At 40.2% G+C, this 26,993-nt stretch overlaps 2 protein-coding genes across 12 annotated transcripts in view; both read left to right on the top strand.

Annotated features, from left to right (window-relative positions):
- LOC139750999 (uncharacterized) overlaps positions 1-11,397 on the top strand; it is a 221,989-nt gene extending 210,592 nt beyond the window's left edge. For all 9 annotated transcript variants that reach the window (XM_071666041.1, XM_071666042.1, XM_071666047.1 and 6 more), the window contains 3 exons: positions 6,238-6,382; positions 7,305-7,523; positions 9,054-11,397. In XM_071666041.1, coding sequence (XP_071522142.1) covers positions 6,238-6,382; positions 7,305-7,523; positions 9,054-10,328 — 1,639 coding nt within the window. In that variant the 3' untranslated portion in view covers positions 10,329-11,397. The remainder of the gene's footprint in view (positions 1-6,237; positions 6,383-7,304; positions 7,524-9,053) is intronic.
- Positions 11,398-20,917: 9,520 nt separating this feature from the next.
- Positions 20,918-26,993, top strand: part of LOC139751001 (ionotropic receptor 21a-like) — a 12,058-nt gene continuing 5,982 nt past the window's right edge. Inside the window, exons 1-7 of one of the 3 annotated variants that reach the window (XM_071666052.1) lie at positions 20,918-21,601; positions 21,726-22,436; positions 22,617-22,765; positions 23,265-23,358; positions 23,552-23,707; positions 23,886-24,033; positions 25,561-25,718. In XM_071666052.1, the coding sequence (XP_071522153.1) occupies positions 21,813-22,436; positions 22,617-22,765; positions 23,265-23,358; positions 23,552-23,707; positions 23,886-24,033; positions 25,561-25,718 (1,329 nt within the window). In that variant the 5' untranslated portion in view covers positions 20,918-21,601; positions 21,726-21,812. Of the gene's footprint in view, positions 22,437-22,616; positions 22,766-23,264; positions 23,359-23,551; positions 23,708-23,885; positions 24,034-25,560; positions 25,719-26,993 lie in introns of all 3 variants that reach the window. The other 2 variants (XM_071666053.1, XM_071666051.1) reach the window with 2 other exon arrangements.

Below are 26,993 nucleotides of genomic sequence, written 5' to 3'. Positions count from 1 at the left end.
TATATATATATATATATATATATATATATATATATATATATACGCTGAACACCTAATTAAAAAGGCAAAACATGTACAAAATGATAACCAAAGAAGCCACCTGCATAGCTTTGAAGCCAGAGTAAGTGGGATGGAGGGAGGAGGAGCAATGAAGTGGTGATGTTTATTCTTCTGCCCTTACTCTTCAAGTTTCTCTTTCATCCTTACTCACTAAGTTGGCTGTTTACTGTTCTTGGTAAAATTGTTTATATACTATTTATGTGATCGATTCCCTAAATTAGAAAATGATGCTACATAAATTCTTTCGTGACACTAGAGATGTTCTTAGTTACAAATAATCATGTATTTCTTATCTGTTGGTACTGCTATTCGATATTAATGTTTACAATATATCAATGTAATCGCCTTTACTTTAGACATTGAGTTGTATCACCACCATAGAGTCCTTCAAATTACCCAAATGATAGCTTAGGGAACCCATGTGAAGTTTTCCTTGTATAAGGTGACAAAATTACATCAAGAAGTTCATACAGGGATTAGTTGTCAGAGGAATCTTTAAATCTGCCATATCACTGTTGGCTGAGGGGTCAGATTCATTACTGAAATCAAGGCCGGTAAGTAGCAATAAACAGCATTATTAAGTATGCAGCAGACAAAATACGAAAATAAAAGATGGGTGAATAGGGAAATGTTAGGGTTAGAAAAAAAAAAAGTATGATAGTGAACCTAACAACATTACTAAGCTTAGCGTCATGTACCATCATTTAGCTTATGATACAAATACTCAGCCCAACAATAACCTAGCTTGGCTTATCATTACCTGGTCTTCCCTTCTGTAAGATAGCCTACTGATCAGGAAGCAAGTAATATAAAAGATTCCACTGATTTCAGTTCTGTGCATCAAGTGATCAATGTAATTAAGCCTATTTCAGTGTGCTTTCACAGGGTGAAATGACCTTCATTTGGGTAATTCAGCGGACTGTCATCATAAGGAGGAGGGAAGGATGGAGTATACTCAGTTGCATTGCCTACCTCCACAACCACATCCACTTAAACATTCAACCTTACTTTTGGGATTGCTTGTTGACTTTTTGTAAAATAGATTATCAAAATATTAACTAGAGATGTGGTGGATTCCCTATCAGTGAAAAATGGACAGTACTGTAAGTTGTACATGCCGTGTTGGATGCTGCCACTTGGTAGTGATGGCCCATTAATGTCATGCATTTTTTCTTTATTTACCCCGAATAAGAGGATCACCAGATAGCGGGGACCAGGTGTAGTTTATTTAGGTCTTGATTTGAAAGTGATCAACTTAAGCATAGCAAAGCGAGTAACATCGTATCATCCCTGTCCAGGTGTGAGAACAAACCTGGCTCAGCGACTGTAAGAAATCAAGTCCATGCTTAGGCTGATAAAGACAATACTTGGTAAGAGTTGACTTTTACGTGTTATATTGTAACAGTTCCCAGTTGGTGTAATAACAGTTGGACAGATATGACCTTTGATTTTATGGACCAGATTACCACCTTGAGGATGTTTGTCAAAAATTTAGGCTTTTTTTTTTTTGTAGATTAGAGCATGTTATGATTGATACAAGATATTAATTTTGTTGGATTTAATTGTAGATAAGAATGTGTTAGTCTTCATTGTTTTGTGATGTTTACATTGATATACTGTGAAGAAAGTTATAGGAAGACTGAGTTTGATTTGAAATAAAAGGAAGTGAAAGCTTTAAGAAACTGTATCGCAAATGAGGTGCCACACTCATTCATACAGAGCTGGAAGTTTTGAAGTGTAGGTAAGGAGGAGTATGAGTGGAAGTTTGTAGATGGATGTAGGTAGTTGGTTACCTTGCCAGCCCATTCATGTTCTTGGCGTTTTACCATAAAGCTTTACCTTCAAGGGTTTGCTGGTTTTGGTTCAGTTTCCTCCTCAGTTTATATGAAGTTGGTACATCTTCTGAGTTGCCTTACATTGATGACCCTGCTATGTTTCTAAGTTTTGAATGGTACAAGAAATGGTTGGAAAACCCACTAGTGTTTCAGGTCATTCATTGAGTAACATCATCCAACTTTCCTGAGAAGATAGTCCTGCATGAGCACTGTAGTTGAATAAGCTTTTGTTAATAGTCAGAACTAAGATGCCAAAAATTCCCAAACTGTAATAATAAATACAGTGGGTCATTCCCACTTAGACCTTCCTTGTTCAAATGTACAAGTTATTTTCTCCGATGGTCCTCTATATTTAAGTATGTATTGTAGGGAACATAGGCGAACAAACATGTAAGTATTCATTTAATCATCAGTTAAGTAAGAAATAGATCAATTTAATCATCAGTTAAGTAAGAAATAGATCAGTTTGATTTTGATATAGAACTAATTGTATTGCATATTTCTACTTTGTATTTTGGCCTCAAATTACAACTTTAGTTGTAATACTCTAAGTTCATTTACATTACAAATTATGGCATTCATCCATAGCTGTCAACAAACAGTTTGTACATCATGAAATATGGCTGTTGTCCACAGCCATAAGCAAGCAGTTTGTACATCCTGCACAGATTCCCAACCCTTCTCCAACCACAGAATGGGGCCAGGATCCCTTAAGGTCTTGCATCCTTGTGGTAGCTGGCTGTGCTTTATAGATAAACAGTGCTTTGTCAGCTGATGACCACCACCTACATAGTGATTCATTTATCTCTTTCTACTTTGTTTTCACTATTATTATACGTAGTTTAGGGATATAATGTTAGGATGTGCTGTGTGTTTGTATTACAATGTTTAAATGATGATTCTCTGTGATTTTGATGAATGTTTATGAATTAGCAACACTATACAGTTCCTTCATCATTATGAATGTTATATATTATAATGCTTGAATATAGATATTTGACAATATAGTGTTTATGATGATCATGATAAGATGATGATATAGTGATTTTTAACAAATGATCATGAGTTGATAGTGAGATACTGCTTATTGTCTCCTTAAATCCCAATACCAATTATTTTCATGCCCTTTACAATTTGTTCATCAGTATGGGTGCAAGAGCAAGAAATCTGTTACAACTAAGTTTATGCCATCTGCAGACATCACCCATGAATAAGTTATTTTCAGTTGTCTTCTTTCCCTCCATCCTTCTGCTATTAAATGATGTTTTTGAGAAGTAGTAATGCCAGATATGAAAAGTTTTTGGTTATTGCCTTGGTGAAAAAAAGTAAAAAAAGAACCAATTGATTTTATATTTTGCTGGAAAAACATTTCAGAAATGCAGTAAGGCTGTAGTGTCATTGGAGAGAGTACAGTTTGCTTGGAGTGTAGCCTCAGAGCTGCAGGATTCTCAAAAAGGGGTTACGGGTTGTATGATGATCATAAAAGACCAGGTTTTTTGTGGCTTAGAGTTTGGATTGTGTTTAACTTCTTTTCATTGCTTTACACATACTAATGTTTAGTTCTTATACTAGGAACAGGAAATCTCAGATATTGCTAAACTTTTAGTTGACCCTCGTCTGAAATATTATGGAGTGATCTAGGGAATGGACATCAACAAGTCATTCAGGCCTGTAATTAACGATTAAAGATTATGTGATTATTCACTTTATATTTATTGGGCGCCTATAGGCTTTTGGAAGCATTATGAGATATTTTCCATGAATATTTCATGTAGAGGAACATTTCATTATGTTATGATTCTTGTTGAAGGGTTATAGATTGTCTTTGAAATATTGTCCGGGGATCATTAAGCCTGAAATTCAGATTTTAAAGATTCTTTGATTATTTGCTTTGTATTTATTGGGTATCCCTGCTTGGGGAAGCATTTTGATACATGTTCCATGATAATTTCAAGTAGAAGGGTTTCATTACATTGTATTTTAAATTTGTCAAAAAATAGATTAGTGTAGATGAAAACCCTGAACTGTACCTGCAATTTTTGGTATTTTCTGAGGGTAATAGATTATCTTGAAAACTTAGATTTGAGGGTTATTTTTCATGATGAATATGAATCTGGGATCAAAATATTGTCTGGTGATTGTTAAGGCCTGTATTTATTTAACGTGTGATTAATTACTTCATATTTATTGGGTATCTCAGCCTGGGGTAGCATTATATATTCCATGATTATTTCAAGTAAAGAAGCATTTCATTACGTTATGTTTCAGGTTTAAGACAAGAAGTTTTTGTGGGTTAGAAAAATAGCCTGAATTTTTATTACCTGCACTTTTCGGTATTTTTCTGAGGATAATAGATTTGCTTGAAACGCTCAGTATGAGGATTATTTTTTGTGTTGAATGTGGATCTGGGACCAAGATATTGTTTAGGGAGCCATTGAGGCCTGTTATTAAGTATTATATGATTATTTGCTCTCTATTTACTGGATTTCTGTATGCTTGGGGAAGCATTATGAGATATTTTCCATGATTATCTCAAGTAGAGAAGTGTTTCAAATTTAAGAAAAACTTTTGCGGGTGCTAAGAATTACTCTGAACTATTACTTACCATTTTTGGTAATTTTCTAAGGGTAATAGATTTTCTTGGAAAATCTCAGTGTAAGGATTATTTTTCTGCTGATTATGAATCTGGGGTCATAGTAATGCCCTAAAGTCATGATAGGTATTTGCTTCATATATTGTATATACTGGCGTGGGGAAGCATTATGAGATATTTTCCAATATTTTTCAAGTAGAGAAGGGTTTCATTACATTATATTTCAAGTTTAAGACTAATTTTGGGGGGCTAAAACATATCACAAATATTTCCTGCAATTTTTGTTATTTTTTTGGATAATAATTATCCTTGAAAATCAGTTAAAGGCCTTTTTTTTCATGCCAAATAAGAATTTGGGATCAGAATATTATCTTGGGGTTGTTAGGACCTGTAATTAAGAATATGAAAATTTGTGATTATTTGCTTTATGTTTATTAGGTATCTGTCAGCTTTATAATCTTTATTTTTTGGTATTTCTCTGATGGTAATAAGATTTGTTTGAAAACCTCAGTCTAAGAACTGTTTGTGATGCTGAATTCTAATTTGAAATCCTTCTAACTTTCATATAATTATTATTATTTTATTATACTTAATTGCCATCTCCCACGATAGCAAGGTAGCACAAGGAAACAGACGAAAGAATGGCCCAAACCCACCCACATACACATGTATATACATAAAACGCCCACACACGCACATATACATACCTATATATTTCAACATATATATACACAATATATACACAGACATACACACATGTACATATTCATATTTGCTGCCTTCATCCATTCTCGTCACCACCCCGCCACTAATGAAATAGCGTACACACACATGCACAAGGTAGCACTAGGAAAAGACAAAAAGGCCACGCTCGTTCACACTCAGCGTCTAGCTGTCATGTGAAGCGCACTGAAACCACAGCTCCCTTTCCACATCCAGGCCCCACAAAACTTTCCGTGGTTTACCCCAGACGCTTCACATGCCCTGGTTCAATCCATTATTCTTTGAAATATAATTGGAAACCAAAATATTTTATTTAGACATCTGATTAAGTAACTTTTACTAAAAGTTAGATAACAGAGGAAAATTATTGAGTAATTCTACAAAGCTCATTTTGCAGTCATTCAGGATTCTGCCACTGTCATAGTAGTCAAAAATTCAAATTAATAGTCTCCCATTTAATAAGTGAAATACCAATATACAGTATACTTTCAATTGTTTTTGATACAGCTTTTTAACAAGAACTTTTTTTTTGTGAAATCATATTTTGTTGAGTTTCAAACAGCTCTGTTGTCATATATCCACCTGTTTTGCAGGGTACAGTTTCTTCTGTTTTATGATGACCTTAATGGATCTTTTTTGATATTTATTGCAAAGTGAATATTAAGGATAATGGATCTTTTTTGATATTTATTGCAAAGTGAATATTAAGGATATTTCTAGTATTGTCACTCTCTGCTTTACATTCAGAGGAATTTTAGATACTGAATGATAGATAAATGTAATAGTTAGCTTACAGTTAGCATAACCTTTAAACTTACTGACATGATAACACTACATTGTTGCTATGGGTGCTCATATGATACTTTGTAAGCAGTTTGTCACATAAAGGTGAGAATAATTTATTTTGAATTTTTAGTTCACATTCAAACTGAGAAGGAAAATTTTTTGTGAATTTCTAGTTGACATAAACACATTTGCTTCAGTTATTCTCCATATAGCATACTTATTATGGCTCTGTTATTCCAGTGAACTGGTCCGTGATGTGGGTGCTGTAGGAGATGTTGAGGCAGAAACAGAGGCCATGCTTTTGGAACATGGAATCGATTATGCAGAATTCCCAGACACGGTGTTACAAGACCTTCCGTCATTACCTTGGTCTATCCCTCTGGAGGTGAGTTCATGTTCACTGAAATACTTGAGGAAAGGCTTAGTTAGTGCTAATGAATATACTCTTTTTATGTCTCACCTCCACAAAAGTGCATGGGAGACTTTATGTTGTCTCCAGACAGACATTGTTTTGGTGTGGATAACTTTAAAAAAAATTTATTTGAACTTGATACACCAAAGGTAATGATAGATTGTAGGGCATAAAAGTACTTAGATTTGCCAGTTAAAAACGAAATTTGGATTTTTTAGCAGTTTCTAGAACTCATAGTGCTGAATGATAAGCACTTACAATTTTTAACATATATTACTTAGGCTTTAATTAGGGTTAGAAATTAAAAAGTAGTCACAAGTAAAGATAAATTATATGTTACAAGTTATGAAAATTACATAAGGCAACAAAGTCATAATGATTTATACTTTTGACATACAGAGAGAATAAGTGAGGAGAGGACAAGAGGAAGGGGAAGCTAAATTGGAAAATCTGAGTGAAAAAGGTTTTGAGTTCTCAGGGTCTGCATGAGGGTGAAAGGCATGCAGGGAAAAGAGTGAATTGGAGTGATGTATACAGGAGCAGTGGGCTGAACCATGGCATCTGAAGCAGCTGGGAGAAACCATGGTAAGGTATGTGAGGCCTGGCTATGGATAACGGGCTATGGTGTCAGAGTATTAACACATGACAGCTTGAGAATACAAGTGAGCAATTTAGGCATCTCTTCATCTGTTCCTGGCATTACTGCATAAGTGTAGGAAACAGCGAATAGGTATGAAAGAAAGAAAATAGTTGTGTATCACTTTTAAGTCGAAGCTGTTTGGTGCTGCAGTATCTCCTTGGGAGTAGTTACCTTCTTCATAATTACCCCTAGACCTCTTTCTAAGAAGAGTTCTGATTTTGAAACAAAAAGTAACTTCTTTTACTCTGTTTTCAGGAGATTAAAGCTCGTACAGACCTGAGGGATGAGTGCATCTTCACCATCGACCCTTCTACTGCAAGGGATCTTGATGATGCAGTGTCTTGTCTGCCGCTACCATCAGGGAACTACCGAGTGGGAGTCCACATTGCTGATGTTAGCTACTTCGTAACTGAGGGGTCCCCACTGGATGACATTGCGTCCAATCGTGCTACTAGTGTCTACCTCACTCAAAAAGTACATTTGCATAGTATTTATATAGGTGAATGAAGAATATCCTCTCTGGAGACTTTTCCCACAGGGATGGTTCACTTCTTTTCAAATAATTAAACAGTGTATGAATAGACTTTGATGACTTGGAGCACCTTTCACTCCTTTCCTCCATCTCTGATTTGGTCTCCCACTTATCTGTGTCACCTCCACTTATGACTTGTTGACCCTCTCACTTATTCTCCCCATATGACCAAATCATTTCAGTGCATGCTTATCTCTCTCACCTATACACTGCTCACTATCACACCTTTCTCTGTATTTACTTCTTATTTGGTCAGTTTTATTTGTACTCTCACTATACTTATCCTTAAGGAGGGGAGAGAAACAATATTACCAATGTGTCTTATGCATGTCTTAAAAGGTGATGAAGGGGGGCAGTAATGGGTGGCTCCTATGACATGCATAAGATACATGGGTATGCGCATCTGATCTCAATGACAGTATGCATCCTGCTTGCTGTTCATCTTTCAAAAACACAGGCTCAATTGTTTTACTGAGGGTCATTAACTTATGAAAACTTTCCCTCTTCCATCATACATTATTGACATGTCAATACATTCTGTGCTATGGGCACTTTTCTTTTATCATATGGCAGGGTGCTGTAAACATCGGATTGCAAGCTTAATTTTCATCCTCAGAGTTGAATTTCATGGGATTTTTAGGCCTTTTGTGGCAGGTTATAGCTGGCAGTCCAAACTAACAGTGTCTTTCGCGATGCTTGGAGGCCTCAGTAATTCTGCATATGGTCAAAGTGAGTGGATGCATGCATTTTCTGGGCATTCTGTGGCACCTACAGTTGGCTCAGTTCCACTCATACTTAGGATTGCTGAGCCCAGTAAATATTTTTTTCATAAGTTAGGAATGTTCAGCTTTTATTTCGTAAAAATGCTGGTTTGTGTATTTTTGTGCACCTAATCATATCATAAAAGAGTAATTTTTTATATGCTTAGGATTGGGTAATCTGGTCAAAAAAAATTCCACATACCATACTAGGCACTTTTTTCTCACCATTTTGTAAATGAAAAGTAAATTGTGTGCTGGGGGTAGGCTGAATTAATTAATTATCCACTGAAGACGTACATGCCAGTAAAGAATGGCTGAGTGAATATGGCCTTTCTTTGTTTTTGGCTCTAATGCAGGAAATGGCAGTCAAGTATCAAAAAGAGTTTTTTCATTTTCTGTGTTACTTTCCTAAATTAATATTTTTATTTTTCTGAATTGGTAGTTTCTCCACTAACCATGATGAAATATTCACTTGTAATTAGATATACTGTACAGGTGTCTGAATATATGTAAAAGCATTTAGGAGAACCAGGAGGCTGAGATATTGAAAGTGCTTAATTGCATTTTTTTTTCCAAAGTAGAACTGGTGAGTTACAAGAAGTTTTATTTTGATATTAAAGATGTGGGGCTTGATGTGTTTTATGTAGATGACAATTCTTAGGAAATATATATAAAGAATTTTATGTAATGTCTTTTTTTTTTTTTTTTCAGGTGATTTCCATGTTACCCCGGGTCCTCTGTGAAAGTCTGTGCTCATTAAATCCAGGAGAAGACCGCCTGGCTTTTTCAGTTATATGGGAACTTCGTCCAGATGGGGAAATTATTGGAGAATGGTTTGGCCGCACTGTAATCCGTTCATGTGTCAAGTTGGCTTATGAGCATGCACAAAGTATGATTGAGAACCCAGAAAAAGTAATGTCTAAAGAGGAAATCCCAGAAATTACTGGACCTTATACTTCACGTCATATTAGCAGAGTGGTAAATGATCTACATTCAATAGCAGTGAAACTACGAAAGAAGAGGTTCCAGGATGGTGCCTTACGTTTAGATCAAGTTAAAATTGCTTTTTGTCTTGACTGGGAAACAAAAGCTCCCCAGTCTTTTTATGTTTGTGAGCAGAATGATAGCAATAGGTTAATAGAAGAATTTATGTTGCTTGCAAACATGGCTGCAGCTCACAAAATTTACAATTCTTTCCCAGAGATAGCAGTGTTGAGGCGTCACCCTCCACCACTAGAGAATCCTATGGAAGCTGCTGCTCATACTCTAGCTGCAGTAGGTGTATTCTTAAATATATCAAATGCAGGAGCGCTTAATAATTCAATTGCAAAGTATATTGGGAAGGATAAGTACTCGACTGGAAGACTTCAAGTGATAACATCTATATGCAGTAAGCCCATGCAGTTAGCTCGATACTTTTGTTCAGGGTTTCTTGAAAATGAATCCCTCTTTAGGCATTATGCATTAAATGTTCCTCTCTACACCCATTTTACATCTCCCATTCGTCGCTATGCTGATGTGATGGTCCATCGTCTTCTTGCAGCTGCGGTGGATCAAGTCAGGTACAAGCCTCCAGCACTTGACAAAATGACAATTCAAAAGATAGCTGAACATTGTAATGACAGAAAACTGTCTTCAAAGATTTTACAAGAGTTGAGTTCAGAGCTTTACTTATCAGTCTTCATCAGACAAGTCGAGGAACTGGTATTGGAAGGCATGGTCATCATGGTTCTAGATCATTCTTTTGATGTTCTTTTGTTAAATTTAGGGGTCATCAAACGAGTGTATACTGATAAACTCCCTCTTGATGATATAGAGCATAGAAAAGGAAGTGGAGTTAGTTCTTTAATACTTAAATGGAAAACTGAAGGCAGCATTAATTCTACAGAGCAACATATCACTCTTTTCACTCTTGTGACTGTTTCTCTCAGACCCGCGGAAAATGATGTATTAAAGTTTCATGCTGTTCTTTTACGACCCTCCTAATTTTTTTACAATTAGTATTTTTATTGAGCATAACTTGTAAACTCTACTTAGTGATACCTTTGGCATCCATGTGTCCGCTGTCCGTCTGTCCATCCATGGTGTCCACATTATCCCCAGTGATAAAATCTGCAGGCAGGCTTATCAAGCTGGCTATAGCTAGATTTTATTTTACTGAATGGCTTATATTGATATATATAAACCAGACTATATTTCTTCAAAATTTCTTATTTTTTTAAGAACTTTTCTTACTTTTTATACCTATTTTGGTGGATGTTACTTCATTACTGGCTTTTCCATTGATTCATCGCTGGGACATTTTTATCAGTATTTGATAGATAGGGATCTTTTATGATCTTACTTAATTTTTTAAGGGTAAAAATAGTTTTAGAGTTTTATTTTGATGAACTATGCCCTCCCAGATAGACTTGTACCTGAATAGTAATTGAAATATCATTACTAAGAAGAATCTTTTTGTATCCAGTGAGTCGGAGTTGTTTGCAACAGAAGCATTGTCGGAATTTTGGTTTTTCAGTCGCCCTGTACAGATTACTGATGATAGCACAATTAATACTGTTCTGGCAGAGGTAGCTTGCTAAGGAAGAAAACGTGAAATATATTACAAATTAGGCATCATGCTCTATGTGTTACTCTAACACCATGACTTAGTGTCAGGACAATATGCTCTTGCTTAGGCTAGCTCGATCAGAAGGTACTTGTCTACCTCAGATAAAATTGAGGAAAACTATATGTATATATATATATATATATATATATATATATATATATATATATATATATATATATATATATATATATTTTGCATTTATCTCTTATTAATCTACCACAGTTCACTAAACATATGGTGTTATAATTTGTATGAGGTGTGTGGATATAATATTTATGGCATCACTTGAGGTATCTCATTTCCTTAGATGGAAACTCATGAACTGTTTTATATGAGATTCATCTTGTCTTGCAGATTTAGATTTTCAAATTGTTCTGGACTTCATGTGTTTACATAAAACAAAATGTGATAATGCAACCTTTTTGTAATAAAGTGGTCATATCATTTGTATTTTATGTCCCTACACAGAAACAAGATGTAGGGGGTAAATAAAAGTTGAAAGTTTTGGTGCAAACTGTTGGTTTTAAAGGAGAGGTTGATCGATGTTTGTGTGTATGAGAGGGGTGACAGTTGGAGTGTTCTTCTTGTTCCCACATGTACTCTGTAAACCTTTTCTCACTTATTCTTTCCATATGTTCAAACGATTTCAGCACACCCTCTACTGCTTTCTCAACCACACACTTTTTATTACCACACATTTCTTAGCTTTTTTTTAGTTACTCCATCTTGCACATATTATCCCCCAACATTTAATTTCCAACACTTCCCCCCTCCTCTGCACAGCCTTATCCATAGCTCATGCCTTGCATCCATATGATATTGGTAGGACTGTTGTTCCCTTCAAACATACACATTTTTGCCCTCCCAGATAACATTCTCTCTCTCCACACATTCTTCAACACTCTCAGGGCCCTTTCCCCCTCCGCGACCTTGATTCAATTCTGCTTCCGTGGTTTCATTTGCTGCCATGTCGACTTCTGTATATCTAAAACTTCACTTCCTCTCATTTTAATACATTCAAACTCACATTGCTACTAACCAGTCCCTCAATCCTGCTAGACCTAATACCCTTGCTTTTGTTCACATATGCTCTCAACTTTCACACTTTCTTCCGAATTTAGTCGCCAGCTTCTACAGTTTCTTGCTTGAATCTACCAATCCTGTATCATCAGCAAACAACAACTAGCTACCCAGGCCCTCTAATTCCTCACAGACTGCATACTTGCCTCTCTATCCAAGACTTGTATTTACTTACCTTACTACCCCACTCAAACAGAGTTCTCCCTAATTCTAGCTAATGTTGTCCCACACCATATAACTTAAGACCTTCCATTAGGTATTTCCATCAATCCCATCATGTTCCTTCTCTATATACATAAATGCCACCAACAAATTAATCTGTTTTCTGAGTAGTTCTCTCATTATAACAAACACCTGAGCCACATATCTACCACTTGTGAAACTATATTGCTCTTTCCATTCTGATTAATTCTACAGAGCATGCCATCACTCTCAATCAATACCCTCCCATGTAACTTGCCAGAAATACTGAACAAATGATATCTCTGTTGTTAAAACACCCACCTTTGTTCCCCTTGTCTTTATACAGTGGCACTTTACATACATTCTGCCAATCCTCAAGCACCTCACCATGATCCATACATACACTGAAAATCCTTACCAACCAATCAACAACACAGTCACCCACTTCCTTGACTTCAAATGCAATACCATCCACTCCAGCTGCCTTGCCACATTTCATTGTACATAAGGCTTTTACTCTATTCTCATTAAACCACTCTCCATGACGCTTTCACTTCGCGCACCACCTTAACCAAACACCCTACGTCTGCCATCCTATCATCAAGTGCATTTAACAGTCTTTCAAAATACTCCCTTTATCGCTACTCCTTTTAACTCCTTCACCTATGTTCCTGTTTGTTTTCGTTTTTTGTTTTTCACATTGCTAACCTCTTTCCAAAACAACTTATCTCTAAAGCTTATTGGTACTCTCTCACCCCAAGTTTTATTTGCCCTCTTTTTCAACCTCTGCACCTTGTTGGCCTCCAGCTGCATTTTCTTATACTTCCCCCAATCATTTGCACACCTTAACTGTAAGTACTACCCAAATGCCTCCCTTCTCTCTCTCACCAGCAACTTCTTCGCACTACTTGCTAACCTTTGGAATCTGCCTACCTCCCACCTTTCACATTCCACGTGCATTTCTTACACATGCCAGCTCTGCTTCCTTAAATACGTTCCATTCCTCACCCACTCCCTTGCTTTATTTACTCTCACCTTTTGCCATTCTACACTCAGTCACTGGTATTTCTTTACACACACATCTCTTTTCCGAGCTCACCTACTTTCACCACTCTACTCTCACTGATAGTTTCCTCTCTTTCGAAAACCTCTACGGATCTTCACCCTAACCTTCACAAAGCAGTGATAAGACATCACACCAGCTGCCGCTTTCAGCACATGTGCATCCAGACGTCTCTCTTTTGCATGCCTTTTAATTAATATGTAATCCAGAAATGACCACTGACCAACTTTTGTGCTAGCATGCGTGTATTTGTGCATGTCCCTCTTTTTAAACCAGGTATTCACAGTTGCCAGTCCTTTTCAGCACAGAGCTCTAAAGCTGCTAACCATTTTCATTCATAATACTGAATACTCCATCCGCTCCAATTATACCCTCAACTGCCACATTACTCTGCATTCAAATCACCCATCATTAATACTAGGTCTATTACATCAAAATAGCTGATTCATTCACTCGGCTGCTAACAAAACTCTTACCTAATGATCTTTCTTCTCATAGCTGGGTGTATGATATTTAATGATCATCCATTTCTCGCCATCCACTTTTTACCCACATAAGTAACACTACCTTCCTCACGTACACACACACACACACACACTCCCACAGCTCCTGCTTCAGGAGTAGTGCTGCTACCTCCTTAGCTCTTGTCCTTACACCAACTCTTGACTTTACTCTTTAGACATTTCCAAATTATTCATCCTCTTTACCGTTGAGCTTTGTTCCACTCGGAGACAGAACATCCAGGTTTCTTTCCTCAAACATACTACGATCTCATTTTGGTTACATCCAGTACTGTGTCAACAAACATCAGCTGACGCCCCCATCTCAGAGCAAACTGTTGAGGCTCCAAGACCCCCGCATTTACTTCCCTCACCAACCTAAACATTAATTCATTTATTTACCTCTCTGTGGAGGTTCCTGTACCCCAAGGTGCCTGAGGATTGGCGGAATGCTTGCATAGAGCCATTGCACAAACGCAAAGGGGATAAAGGTGAGTGCTCAAATTACAGAGGTATAAGTTTGTTGAGTATTCCTGGAAAATTATATGGGAGGGTATTGATTGAGAGGGTGAAGGCATGTACAAAGCATCAGACTGGGGAAGAGCAGTGTGGTTTCAGAAGTGGTAGAGGGTGTGTGGATCAGGTGTTTGCTTTGAAGAATGTATGTGGATGTGCTGGAAATGAGATGTTTGAGGACAATATGTGTGTGAGGTGGTTTGATCGGGTAAGTAATGAAAGGGTAAGAGAAATGTAATAAAAAGAGTATGGTTGAGAGAGCAGAAGAGGGTGTTTTGAAATGGTTTGGTCACATGGAGAGAATGAGTGAGGAAAGATTGACCGAGAGGATATATGTGTCAGAGGTGGAGGGATCGAGAAGTGGAGACGAAATTGGAGGTGGAAAGATGGAGTGAAAAAGATTTAGAGTGATCGGGGCCTGAACATGCAGGAGGGTGAAAGGCATGCAAGGAATAGAGTGACTTGGAACGCTGTGGTATACCGGGGTCGACGTGCTGTCACTGGATTGAACCGGGGCATGTGAAGCGTCTGGGGTAAACCATAGAAAGTTTTGTGGGGCCTGGATGTGGAAACGGAGCTGTGGTTTCGGGATATTATACATGACAGCTAGAGACTGAGTGTGAAAAAATGTGCCCTTTGTTGTCTTTTCCTAGCGCTACCTCGCGCACATGCGGGAGGAGGGGGTTGTCATTTCATGTGTGGCAGGGTGGCGATGGGAATGAATAAAGGCAGGCTATGAATTATGTACATTATATATATATATATATATATATATATATATATATATATATATATATATATATATGTGTGTGTGTGTGTGAATATGTATGTATACGTTGAGATGTATAGGTATGTATATGTGCGTGTGTGGACGTGTATGTATATACATGTATATACATGTATATATATATATATATATATATATATATATATATATATATATATATATATATATACATGTATATACATGTATATATATATATATATATATATATATATATATATATATATATATATATATATATATATATATATGTGTGTGTGTGTGTGTGTGTGGATATGTATGTATACGTTGAGATGTATAGGTATGTATATGTGCGTGTGTGAACGTGTATGTATATACATGTGTATGTGGGTGTGTTGGGCCATTCTTTCGTCTGTTTCCTTGCGCTACCTCGCTAACGCGGGAGACAGCGACAAAGTATAATAAAATAATAAATATATATATATATATATATTTATTATATGGGAGGGTATTGATTGAGAGGGTGAAGGCATGTACAGAGCATCAGATTGGGGAAGAGCAGTGCGGTTTCAGAAGTGGTAGAGGATGTGTGGATCAGGTGTTTGCTTTGAAGAATGTATGTGAGAAATACTTAGAAAAGCAAATGGATTTGTATGTAGCATTTATGGATCTGGAGAAGGCATATGATAGAGTTGATAGAGATGCTCTGTGGAAGGTATTAAGAATATATGGTGTGGGAGGAAAGTTGTTAGAAGCAGTGAAAAGTTTTTATCGAGGATGTAAGGCATGTGTACGTGTAGGAAGAGAGGAAAGTGATTGGTTCTCAGTGAATGTAGGTTTGCGGCAGGGGTGTGTGATGTCTCCATGGTTGTTTAATTTGTTTATGGATGGGGTTGTTAGGGAGGTAAATGCAAGAGTCCTGGAAAGAGGGGCAAGTATGAAGTCTGTTGGGGATGAGAGAGCTTGGGAAGTGAGTCAGTTGTTGTTCGCTGATGATACAGCGCTGGTGGCTGATTCATGTGAGAAACTGCAGAAGCTGGTGACTGAGTTTGGTAAAGTGTGTGGAAGAAGAAAGTTAAGAGTAAATGTGAATAAGAGCAAGGTTATTAGGTACAGTAGGGGTGAGGGTCAAGTCAATTGGGAGGTGAGTTTGAATGGAGAAAAACTGGAGGAAGTGAAGTGTTTTAGATATCTGGGAGTGGATCTGTCAGCGGATGGAACCATGGAAGCGGAAGTGGATCATAGGGTGGGGGAGGGGGCGAAAATTTTGGGAGCCTTGAAAAATGTGTGGAAGTCGAGAACATTATCTCGGAAAGCAAAAATGGGTATGTTTGAAGGAATAGTGGTTCCAACAATGTTGTATGGTTGCGAGGCGTGGGCTATGGATAGAGATGTGCGCATGAGTGAGGAGAGATTGACCAAGAGGATATATGTGTCGGAGGTGGAGGGAACGAGGAGAAGAGGGAGACCAAATTGGAGGTGGAAAGATGGAGTGAAAAAGATTTTGTGTGATCGGGGCCTGAACATGAAGGAGGGTGAAAGGAGGGCAAGAAATAGAGTGAATTGGAGTCATGTGGTATACAGGGGTTGACGTGCTGTCAGTGGATTGAAGCAAGGCATGTGAAGCGTCTGGGGTAAACCATGGAAAGCTGTGTAGGTATGTATATTTGCGTGTGTGGACGTGTGTATGTACATGTGTATGGGGGGGGGCCATTTCTTTCGTCTGTTTCCTTGCGCTACCTCGCAAACGCGGGAGACAGCGACAAAGTATAAAAAAAAAAAAAAAAAAAAAAAAAATATATATATATATATATATATATATATATATATATATATATATATATATATATATATATATATATATATATATATATAAAGCTTTTGTGATTTTTATTCTCTGATGTAAAAAAATTAAAAAAGAAAACCTTTGCCAACATATCTCGTACAAATGTCCACCTGACCTTTGGGAATAATGTGAGGGATGACAACGTGAGGAGGACCCACATGAAATGTCATTAAGAACTTTATTTTTCATTTCGGTTCGTACAGAGAGAAGTTGTTAGTTAAGTAATTAATCTGTCACGCTGGTCTACCTATGGTGGGTGGAGGTGGTTCCAGGTGGCGCTTGGGTAACATCCTCGTAGCATAACTTGAGGACACTGGTTCACTATCATGCTTGAGGGAAGGGTAATTCATGTTTGTATGATCACGTCTGGTGATTGTAATGCCAGGGTAACATTGGGGTAGTCTGGTCACAGTTATGTAACAGTGTTACCATTGGGGTAGTCTGGTCACGGTCATGTAACAGTGTTACCATTGGGGTAGTCTGGTGACAGTCATGTAACACAGTGTTACCATTGGGGTAGTCTAGTCACAGTCATGTATATATATATATATATATATATATATATATATATATATATATATATATGTAACGTTATGTAACGCTTTCACAGAAGACGTAGCCATAACGTAACACAAGACTGTCAATTGGTCTTGCATTATCACACACGTTACTACCATAGAAAAGGTTACAGGATTAGTACGTTAGTTGTTATGTAATGACCAGTTAGTGTGAGGGGAGGTGGTTGGTGCGCAATCACGGAATACGACATTGTTTTCTTTTGTTTGCCTTCAACACACACACACACACACCAGGCTACTATAAAGATGACGCTCCTACAACAATGGACAGAAGCTCAGCTTAATGGAAGGGAGCCAGCGGCGCGCTACAATGTCCTGGAACCATTGCTCTGTGTTCATAAAAGGCCAGAAGAATTAGCCTCCAAACTGATTATGTTTGCTGATGACGCCGAGGTCGTGAGGGTAGGTGAAAAGGTGGTCATGATTGCATCAACTAACAAAGGGGGAACCTCGTCCAATCTGGTCTGATACGTGGGTTGATGAAATTCAACCTGAGTCAAATCAAAGTTATGATAATGATGGGTCACAGTGGAAGAAAAAAAAAAAGGCCTCGATACAATTATCATCTTGTGGAGTGAATATGTCACAGGAACCTGTGTATTGTGAAGGGGGACTTGACACTGTACTGCTGCATGATGATAATGATGTAATTTAAGGACATGGATGAGGCATTGTTTACCAAATTGTTCCCAGACTATGTTATAATCTTCATCCATCCAATCTACTCTCTCTCTCTCTCTCTTTATATATATATACATACATACATACATACATACATACATATATATATATATATATATATATATATATATATATATATATATATATATATATATATATATATACACACACACTATTATCACCATTGCACACATGCACACACACCCCCTTCCTCCCCCCCTAAAAAAAAAGATTTCAGATTTTTTTTTTACAACTTTTGATTTTAGTTCTAGTGAAGTTGGCGTTCGGAGTTGCCTGAAAAGTTCGGCGGGGAAAAATGTAATGATAGCTGACCTTTAGAAGTTTTTTTCTTTTTTCTTTTTTTTTAAGTTTGCTGTTGAGTTAAACGGGAGTCGAGTCCCCCCCCCCCCCCCTTACTATTGAAAGTCAGTTGGATCAATGATGTAATTATCACTGATCTATATAGGTCATGAGTCGTGTGTGTGTGTGTGTGTGTAATTACCCATTTGTACTGTATGGGGAAGGAATTGTACACTCGTGGGGCCCCATCTCTTGAACATTCTCTGCTATCATACAGCTTCTTTTAGATATATGTCTGCTGTGTGCACAGTGTGTGTGTGTGTGGGTGTGTGTGTATGTGAGTTACGGGGAGAGAGTTTTACATTGATATTGCCCCATCTCTTAACCTTGTACATATGTACCATGTCTATTCTTATATATTGTTGACCCGGTCAACAATTTGCAATTTTCTCCATTATGGTTTTGAACTCCCAAGCGCCTGTGCAGTCAGATATCAAAAGTCTTTAATAAAATGGTTGAACTACCGGTGCTTGTTAATGTCACGTCTTCCAGGAATAGGGATGAAGGTCATTACTGCACGCAGGTCAATGGAGGTAGTTAAGTGTCGCTACCATCACACAGAATTTGCTGAGTTTCTAAGACATGTTCATATGTGGGACTACGAATTATTTCATCATTTATGCGCTTAATGGCATAGTAGGGTCGTTAGGCTCTTCCTCTCGTGAGAACCAACTCTCGTCTCGCCCGACTGCTTGTTTCCCTCAAGGTATAGAGTTACAGTGGGTTGGCAGAGTACAGCGGGGAAGCACCTGTACCTTACTGCTGTATTACCCCCTCCGCTCCCTCTACATACATACAATAGTAAACCATTTCATCAACACCTGAGGTTACCCCAGGTACCCGGAACGGACCTACAGGTACAACTGGAACGGACCTACAGTCACAACTGGAACGGACCTACAGGTACAACTGGGACGGACCTACAGGTACAACTGGGACGGACCTACAGTCACAGTACACTTGTTTTGATGATGTGTCAATCACGACCCACCACCTGGAGCTGAACATCAACACATACATGACGGCTAGTGAGACAACAACACGTCACATTGGACTGTGAATCGTTCCGTTTCTCCGGACTGAAGTGCGTGGAAGACGCACTTCACTAAACGAAATGATTACGTCAGCTCTGACATGGACGCCTTGTAGGTGGGTCGAGCCATCTATCAAAGCAACATTCCATTAGGTCCCTCCGCCTGTGGTATGCTTAGGAGCAAGCAAGCCTAGTACCTCCTCTCTCTCTCTCTCTCTCTCTCTCTCTCTCTCTCTCTCTCTCTCTCTCTCTCTCTCTCTCTCTCTCTCTCTCCATTGGCGGCGATCACTCTGCTCCTCCCTCCCTTCCCTCCCTCCCTTCCCTCCCATCTCCAAGATACTCCTCCCTCATCCTGAATTCATCAAGCCAACCTTCCACCACAAGAATTCAAAGTCTTCTGAGAGATACACGGCCTCGAGGTAAGGAGTCCTTCAATAGCCCATTGCCTGAGGCATGAGATTCTACAGAGAACGCCACTGGCATGAACAACTCTCCTCCAAAACACAGTGAACAGCCTCCAAGACCCGTACCATCGCCAAACCAGGTCACCGCCGACCAACCCAACCCCGTAGTCATGCCCGACACTCTAGCTTCCAAGTACATTCCGCCCCCTACTGTCTCACCAGGTCCCGGTCCCTCCAAGGCTATCTAGACCACCAAATCCCCCAGTGTCACACTGGAAGATAAACTAAGCTGGAAGGAACATTTCAAGACGATTATAAAATCCTCAATCTATAAGTGTCTATAATCTTAATAGACTAAGTCTCCGCGCATGCACGCAGGATTTCTTATTCCCAAACTTAGCTATTCCCTCCCCCGCCAGATCTTCCTCTCTGTCCCTCACACAACAGCGGCTGCTGGAGAGAGTAGAGCAATGAGGAAGCAAGATCATTCTCTCTCCCTCTTCCCTCGCCTATCGAGGGGCGCTCAACACCTCCTAATCTTTTTAATTATCTCCTAGAACTCAAATGATAGTCCGATAAGATATTACACCACAGAGGGGAAATGAAAACCCTTCCACATTACTAATTCTCCTGCTGTCAGCTCTCTCCAACCATCCCTTTCTGTGTGTGCGTGTGTGTGTGTGTGTATATATATATATATATATATATATATATATATATATATATATATATATCACATACAAACCTCCAACAGCCAGGATCGAACCTGGGACCCCTGTGCAAGAGGCAGGCACAGTCCCATAGCCTAGCGGTTACATGCCTGCCTCTTGCACAGGGGTCCCAGGTTCGATCCTGGCTGTTGAAGGTTTGTATGTTCTATGAAGGTGCGCGTTCATATGCACTTTATTCGTATATATATATATATATATATATATATATATATATATATATATATATAGACACACACATACACACACATAGACACACACACACACACAAAGAGAAGGTGTATATCTATGGATACTGGGCGAAACAAGATGCGTTCATACGTGTAGAGACAAACCTATTGGGCCACCAATACACACACCACCATCATACCTCACGTGTGACCACAGACAGATTGGAACTCAGCAGTGAAGTGATCATCAGATTTACCAGCCATCCACACAGCAGTAGCTTGTTTCCCTCATGTGTCCACTGGCACGTGTGTGTGTGTGTGTAGTTCCTCTGGTCTCCAGGTGTAGATTTAAGTGTAAACACCTTCACTTGTGGGGAAATTGAAGTGTATCAGTAAGTGGTCAAGTGTTTGTTATAGTCTTGGTGTAAGAGTGAATCCATGAGTCTCAGTGGACAGGAAATGAGTAGAGATGAATCAGGAAGACAGAGATGAATAACAGGTACATTAACTAGTGTTATTTCCCAGTTATGGCCACGCCTACTGAACCAACAGACAAGCCTCATTGGTCATCACGGAGGGCGGTTTGTGCCTGACTCCGCCCACACTGTGTATATAATGGTGCACACACACCTGCTGACACCCGGATCCTGGTCCTCACATGGTGTCAGCTGCTTCCTTGATCCTGGCCATCACATACACCACTAACCCTCTCTGGCCCTGACCCTCACCCGGGCGACACTCATAATCCAACCCAATAGAACGTACGATTAACATCTTCCAAACTTGAACTCACTTGAGACGTTGTCTCCCGCTGCGCATCAACTCTGGTCGTATAATGCGCTCAAGATTGTGACTTTTTTTTTTTGCTGATAATTCTTATCTCAGTTTCAGCACGAGAACTCTTGCCACCCGCCCACTCACACACGGCCTCACTAATCTAGCCTCACTGTGCTGGAGGATATATAAGACACGATGATCGACGATACAGTGTCTAGTGTGGTTCTCGTCTTAGTCTTGCTGTGGCTGAAGACACCTGTTGCCGATGGCGCCTCCCACTCCAACACCCGCGCCTTCAAGGGCCACCACTCCTCCCCAGGACTCCCCTCCCTTCCGACCACAACACACCACCACGACGAAAACCGTCACTCCACGACATCTTCTGAGCTTATAGCCTCACCAGGGGAAGACTCTGGCTGGAGGATCACTTCACTGCAAAGGGGCTTTGAACCCTTCCCCGCTATCGCGCTCAGTCCAGCCACCATTAAAAGGAAGACCATTTATCATAACACACGACGAAATATGGAGAGACTCTCTCCTTACTCACGGATTCCTCCGCTGACGCCCCAGTCAGCTGTAGCGGCAGCTGCAGTATCAGGAGGTCGTATGCCCCGTCTGCTGACATCAGCAGTCAACGGGTCTGGGGGTGAAGATTTCCTGCTGGAGGAGGAGGAGGAGGAAGGGGAGTGGCTGGGTCAGCTGGTGAGCAGGTTGGTTAGGCAGGAGCTACAGGAGTGCCACCTGCTGCTGGCTCTTGACCAAGGCTACTACAGGTCTCCCGTCATGCACCACCTGCGCCACCTCCCTAACGTCAGGCAGGTCAGCACCTGGGGACCAACCTCTCATGCACCACACAGTACCATAGCCACACACACACACACACCTGGTACCACCATGCAAACAGTTTACTGAAAATGGGAATTCCATTGTTTCTACTCATATCATGTGATAAAGTTCATTGTGATCAATTCATCACTTACTCTTCTCTCTTCCCGTCAGGTATTGGTGGTACGGACGCCCCAGGACCTGGCTGGAGTGGTGTTGTGGGGCGGACGCCTCTGCTCGGCTTACATCTTCCTCCTGCGCGACCCCTCGCCCCTCCTAACCTTGGCCAGCCAGCACGACCCCTCCTGGGACTACTACGGCAGGTCTGTCATGCATATGACCTTTGGTTGACCGTCATGCACTCGTAGTGGTCCTACTCTAGCGAGGCGACACTTGTACGTCATGGCAACTTGCCCAGTCATGCACTTATACCATAAACACATCACCACTACACTTTCTGATCTGTGGCCTCACCTAGGGGGAGTGGCAGGCCTCCTGAGCGCTGTGGAACAGCGCTCAGGAGGCCTGCCAAGTCCTACGAGAATGACCAAAGATCAGGTAGTGTGGTGGTGCGTGTTTGTCTATATGGAATGAGTGCAGGAGAATAAAAATAATCACCTTTCTGAAGGCGTTGGTTCCCATGAGAGCAAATATCCTACTTCTGAAGTTACCCCGTATGATCCGTGTCGTCGTATAAGAGCCTAGCTCAGTTTACATGTGTCCTGGCGCAATCTGTCCAAGTTTTGCTAATCTAAGATTTCTTCCCATCTTTATTTTTGTACCTTAAAGGTTACAACACACTAGGGCTCCCTCCTCCGGCAGGTACGTGGTGGCTGGGGTCAGCAAGGAACAGCTGGAAGCTCTGATGATGACCAAGAAGGGCAAAAAGACTCAACACATCGTTGGTCTTGTGAAGGTAAGATGGACCTCAGCCACGCCTTGTTATAAGCACCTGGGCGTGGCCGAGACCTGTGGGCGTGGGCATAATGAAGGTATGTGGGCGGGGTGAAGAATTGTGGACCCATTGTAGCTCTTGCCACATAGGATGTGTTTGTATGTATACACATTTGTGTGTCTCAGGCGAATCACTGAATCTGTCTTTTCTCCAGCAGTCCGGGGCTGTAGGGGTGTGGCAGGTGTACATAAACCAGCTGTACTCTGGCCAGCTGGTGCGACCCGTCACCACCTGGCGCCGCACCAGCTTCACCAGACCGCCACACATTTTCCCCGACAAGATCAGCGACCTCGGAGGCGCCATTCTCAACGTAAGTCAATTTCACTCCTCACACTTTACCATCCATAAATCCCTGCAGCGCTCAGCCAACAATTTATTCCTAAATATTTCTAACATATCCACGTATCTATAATACATTAGTTAACGTTAATATGTGCGTTTATTATTATTATTTTCAATATTGGTGCGTGAACGCTCCTGGCTTCCAGGTGGTGACGTTCGAGTTCGCTCCGGCGATTATGTACGAGCATCGTGCGGACGGAGGACTCCTTCGTCGCTACGGCCGGGACGTGGAGGTGGTCAGGGCCCTGGCCGACGTCTTCAACTTCACCATCAACTTCGTGGAGACGCCTAAGGGTACGTCGTGCCCCCAGACTCATGGCTTGTAGCGACCTGAGTACCGTGTGGCTTGCTGTGTACAGGTGAGGTGCAGACCGTAACACGAATGGCGGAGGAGCCTAACTTTTATCCAGATTGGCTCATTCTGGGAACTGAGGGAAGAACAAGTTATATAATCCATGTTTGTCGATACAATATAACTTAATACGATGGAGTAAAGATGTGTTATGAAGGGACACGCCATACACCCGAATGTTAGAGTAGATTAACACATAAATGGTATCCAGTTCATATGACGTTATGGTAAATTATCAAACGTTATCATTTGAGGTTTGGAATTAAAGTATCATGCCATCCGAACTGAAGCGGAGAAGAACATTAACTACTCAAAGTATATCAATTATTGTGAAGTTTAGGAAATGGAGTAAAACCTAACTGCCTAATGATAGTTTGGCGTACAAAATAGTTTACTGTTCATAGACTTGGCATATTTTCAATGTTCAGAATACAATCATTACTTCTAATTGCAGCTTCCCATGCAATATGTCAACTTCAGTGTTATACAGGTCACAAATACAACACAGAGGGTCACAAATACAACAGGTTCACAAAATACATGATGGTCAAAAATACAACAGAGGCTCACAAATACAACACAGAGGGTCACAAATACAGCACAGGTCACAAGTACAATACAGTAATAGAGAAGCCTCGTCATTTTTAGCTGTTATGGAATCTTGTGAACCATTATGGTAGACGAAAACATACAAACGTCCATAAATATTTTAAGTTCACAAGACTCTGGTGTAAGAGTGTTAGTAGTTGTGACTGAGGCGCTAAAATACATGTCTCACTTAATAGGAAGTACTAATTTGATTACCTACTGTGATGTCGTGTACTTTATCTAAGAGTTACTTTACATACAAAGGTGTATGATTAAGAACTGGATTATTTTTTAGCGCATGAGTTACGTCATTCAAATAGTAATAGATGAAAGGATTTGACATGGGAAATCAGACATTAGTGGTCTGATTTTTTTTCTAGAATGTATTTCTATCAAAGATAAGTTACAGTATCGGATGAGTACGTAATTGAACTTTATTTTTTTCCATAATGATGTAATTATGATAATTCTCAGAAATGTTCAAGTGTCGATACTATGACACACACATACTAGGACAGAAATATTATGAATCGTAATGTTTCTGTACAAGTGAAACAAAAAGATATTTGATAAGTATTATAATACAAGCTGTGATAATATTTGCGTCTCCGTAATGTATATAATATGAGGAATAATTCTATAATAACCCTCAACCCTATTACTAGAAGTACCATGTTTTTGGAAAATATCCGATCGTTGAATAATTAATGAAAAATATAAAGCGATATATGTGTCTATACGAACTGTTCCTGGTCTATCGTGCAAGCCTCAGTCACACCACATCACCCCTTACACTCCGCCACAGGTTTACTCATTTTTATATGAATAAAAAGGAATAAATTACCGCTTCTAAAAACTGATCGATTTCTTCTCCCTCTCAGGGGAGGTGTGGGGTGAGCGTCTGGCCAACGGCTCCTGGAATGGTATGGTGGGGCTGCTGGGGCGTGGCGAGGGAGACCTAGGCATCGCTAACCTCTTCGTCACCAGCCTGACGGGACGAACACAGTTCCAGGAGTTTAGCGCCCCCTTCGACCACAGCGTGAGTACCTCCTCCGTCAGGAGTTGAACATCGCTTTACTTAGCTTTTTAAGTCCTTTCCTCTCGTAAAGGAGCATTGCTTACCGTAGCAGGATTCTACGAAAATCACTTGGAATCCTTTTAAGCCATCTTTCTTTCACTGGGTTTTTATTTCCTGCTCGATCGGGTGTTCCGTGTTCAGTGAAGTCCCCTCTGGACTCGAAGATCCAACGACCCTCCGGAAGCATACGTAGCGTATTCACAGAAACCAAAGCTACGGACATATTATGCCCCCGAGCAACGGGTCTCACTGAGGCCCCCTGCCACCAGTACACTGCTCTAGTACTTTCGTCTGTCGTAGATGCAGACGAAGGCGGCGACGATGCAAGGTGTGGTTGTGATATTAAAATGTCGCCCATTATATAGTTTCGTCCCTTCCGATGACCCACCCCAAACCACCATCCGGATCACCTTGAACATCCTTCGGGACAAAACCAAGGAATCCTACGAAATCATGATAATATGAACGGCTTGATCCGCGTTCATTATACGAACGTAACAGTAACCTATCCAGAGCTAGGGGTGGTGAAGTGTGGTGTCCAGGCTGCCCCCCTGGCATTGTTCCTGAAGTCGGATTGTGTTGGACGCCAGGGAATGAATACTCATACACGGGCTACCTCACGCTTCTGGCTTCCACCACCAGGAGACCCGCCCTGACTCACCATGAATTCACCTGACCCACGATGAATGAATTCATCTTCGTTAACCTCACTAGCGTCATAGTACACAATCTATAGAACTTCAAGGGGGGAAGGTCATTAAAGCTTTCTCGTTGCCATGGGGTCTATTACCACACGATGAACAGCAGTGTTTAGCAGTACCCGTCACGGGGAAAGCTTTGCCAAGGATCCAGCCATCTCGACCATAAACAACCAAGGCGTCCAGTTCCCGTTCGAACTTCGACAACGCCACATTCCAACTCGGGCCCTGAAGTAGCCCGTCTACAAATCGGCTTTTATGAGTGCTGAGATCACTGTCTACTGGTAACGATGACATCCCCAAGTGCCATTTTCTACAGCAAATGACGAAACAAATGCGGGAGATCTTGAACAGAGCTACATAAGGAGGGGCGCTGCTACTCCCGTAGAGTTTCGACGTGTTCTGCCGTCCCCGAGGGTGAATAACCCGGCCATTCAGATACACTGCCTCGAGAAGGAGATAGCCAGGACGGAGTCCCGGAGACCACGGTGATTTGTGGAGTTTAATCCCACTGCGGTAGAGGCTGGTGGAGTCTATA

This window comes from Panulirus ornatus, chromosome 10 (assembly GCF_036320965.1).
Source record: "Panulirus ornatus isolate Po-2019 chromosome 10, ASM3632096v1, whole genome shotgun sequence".
In the NCBI taxonomy this organism is placed as follows: domain Eukaryota; kingdom Metazoa; phylum Arthropoda; class Malacostraca; order Decapoda; family Palinuridae; genus Panulirus; species Panulirus ornatus.
The sequence above is the reverse complement of the archived record's forward strand: the minus strand, read 5'-3'. Positions and strand labels throughout refer to the sequence as shown.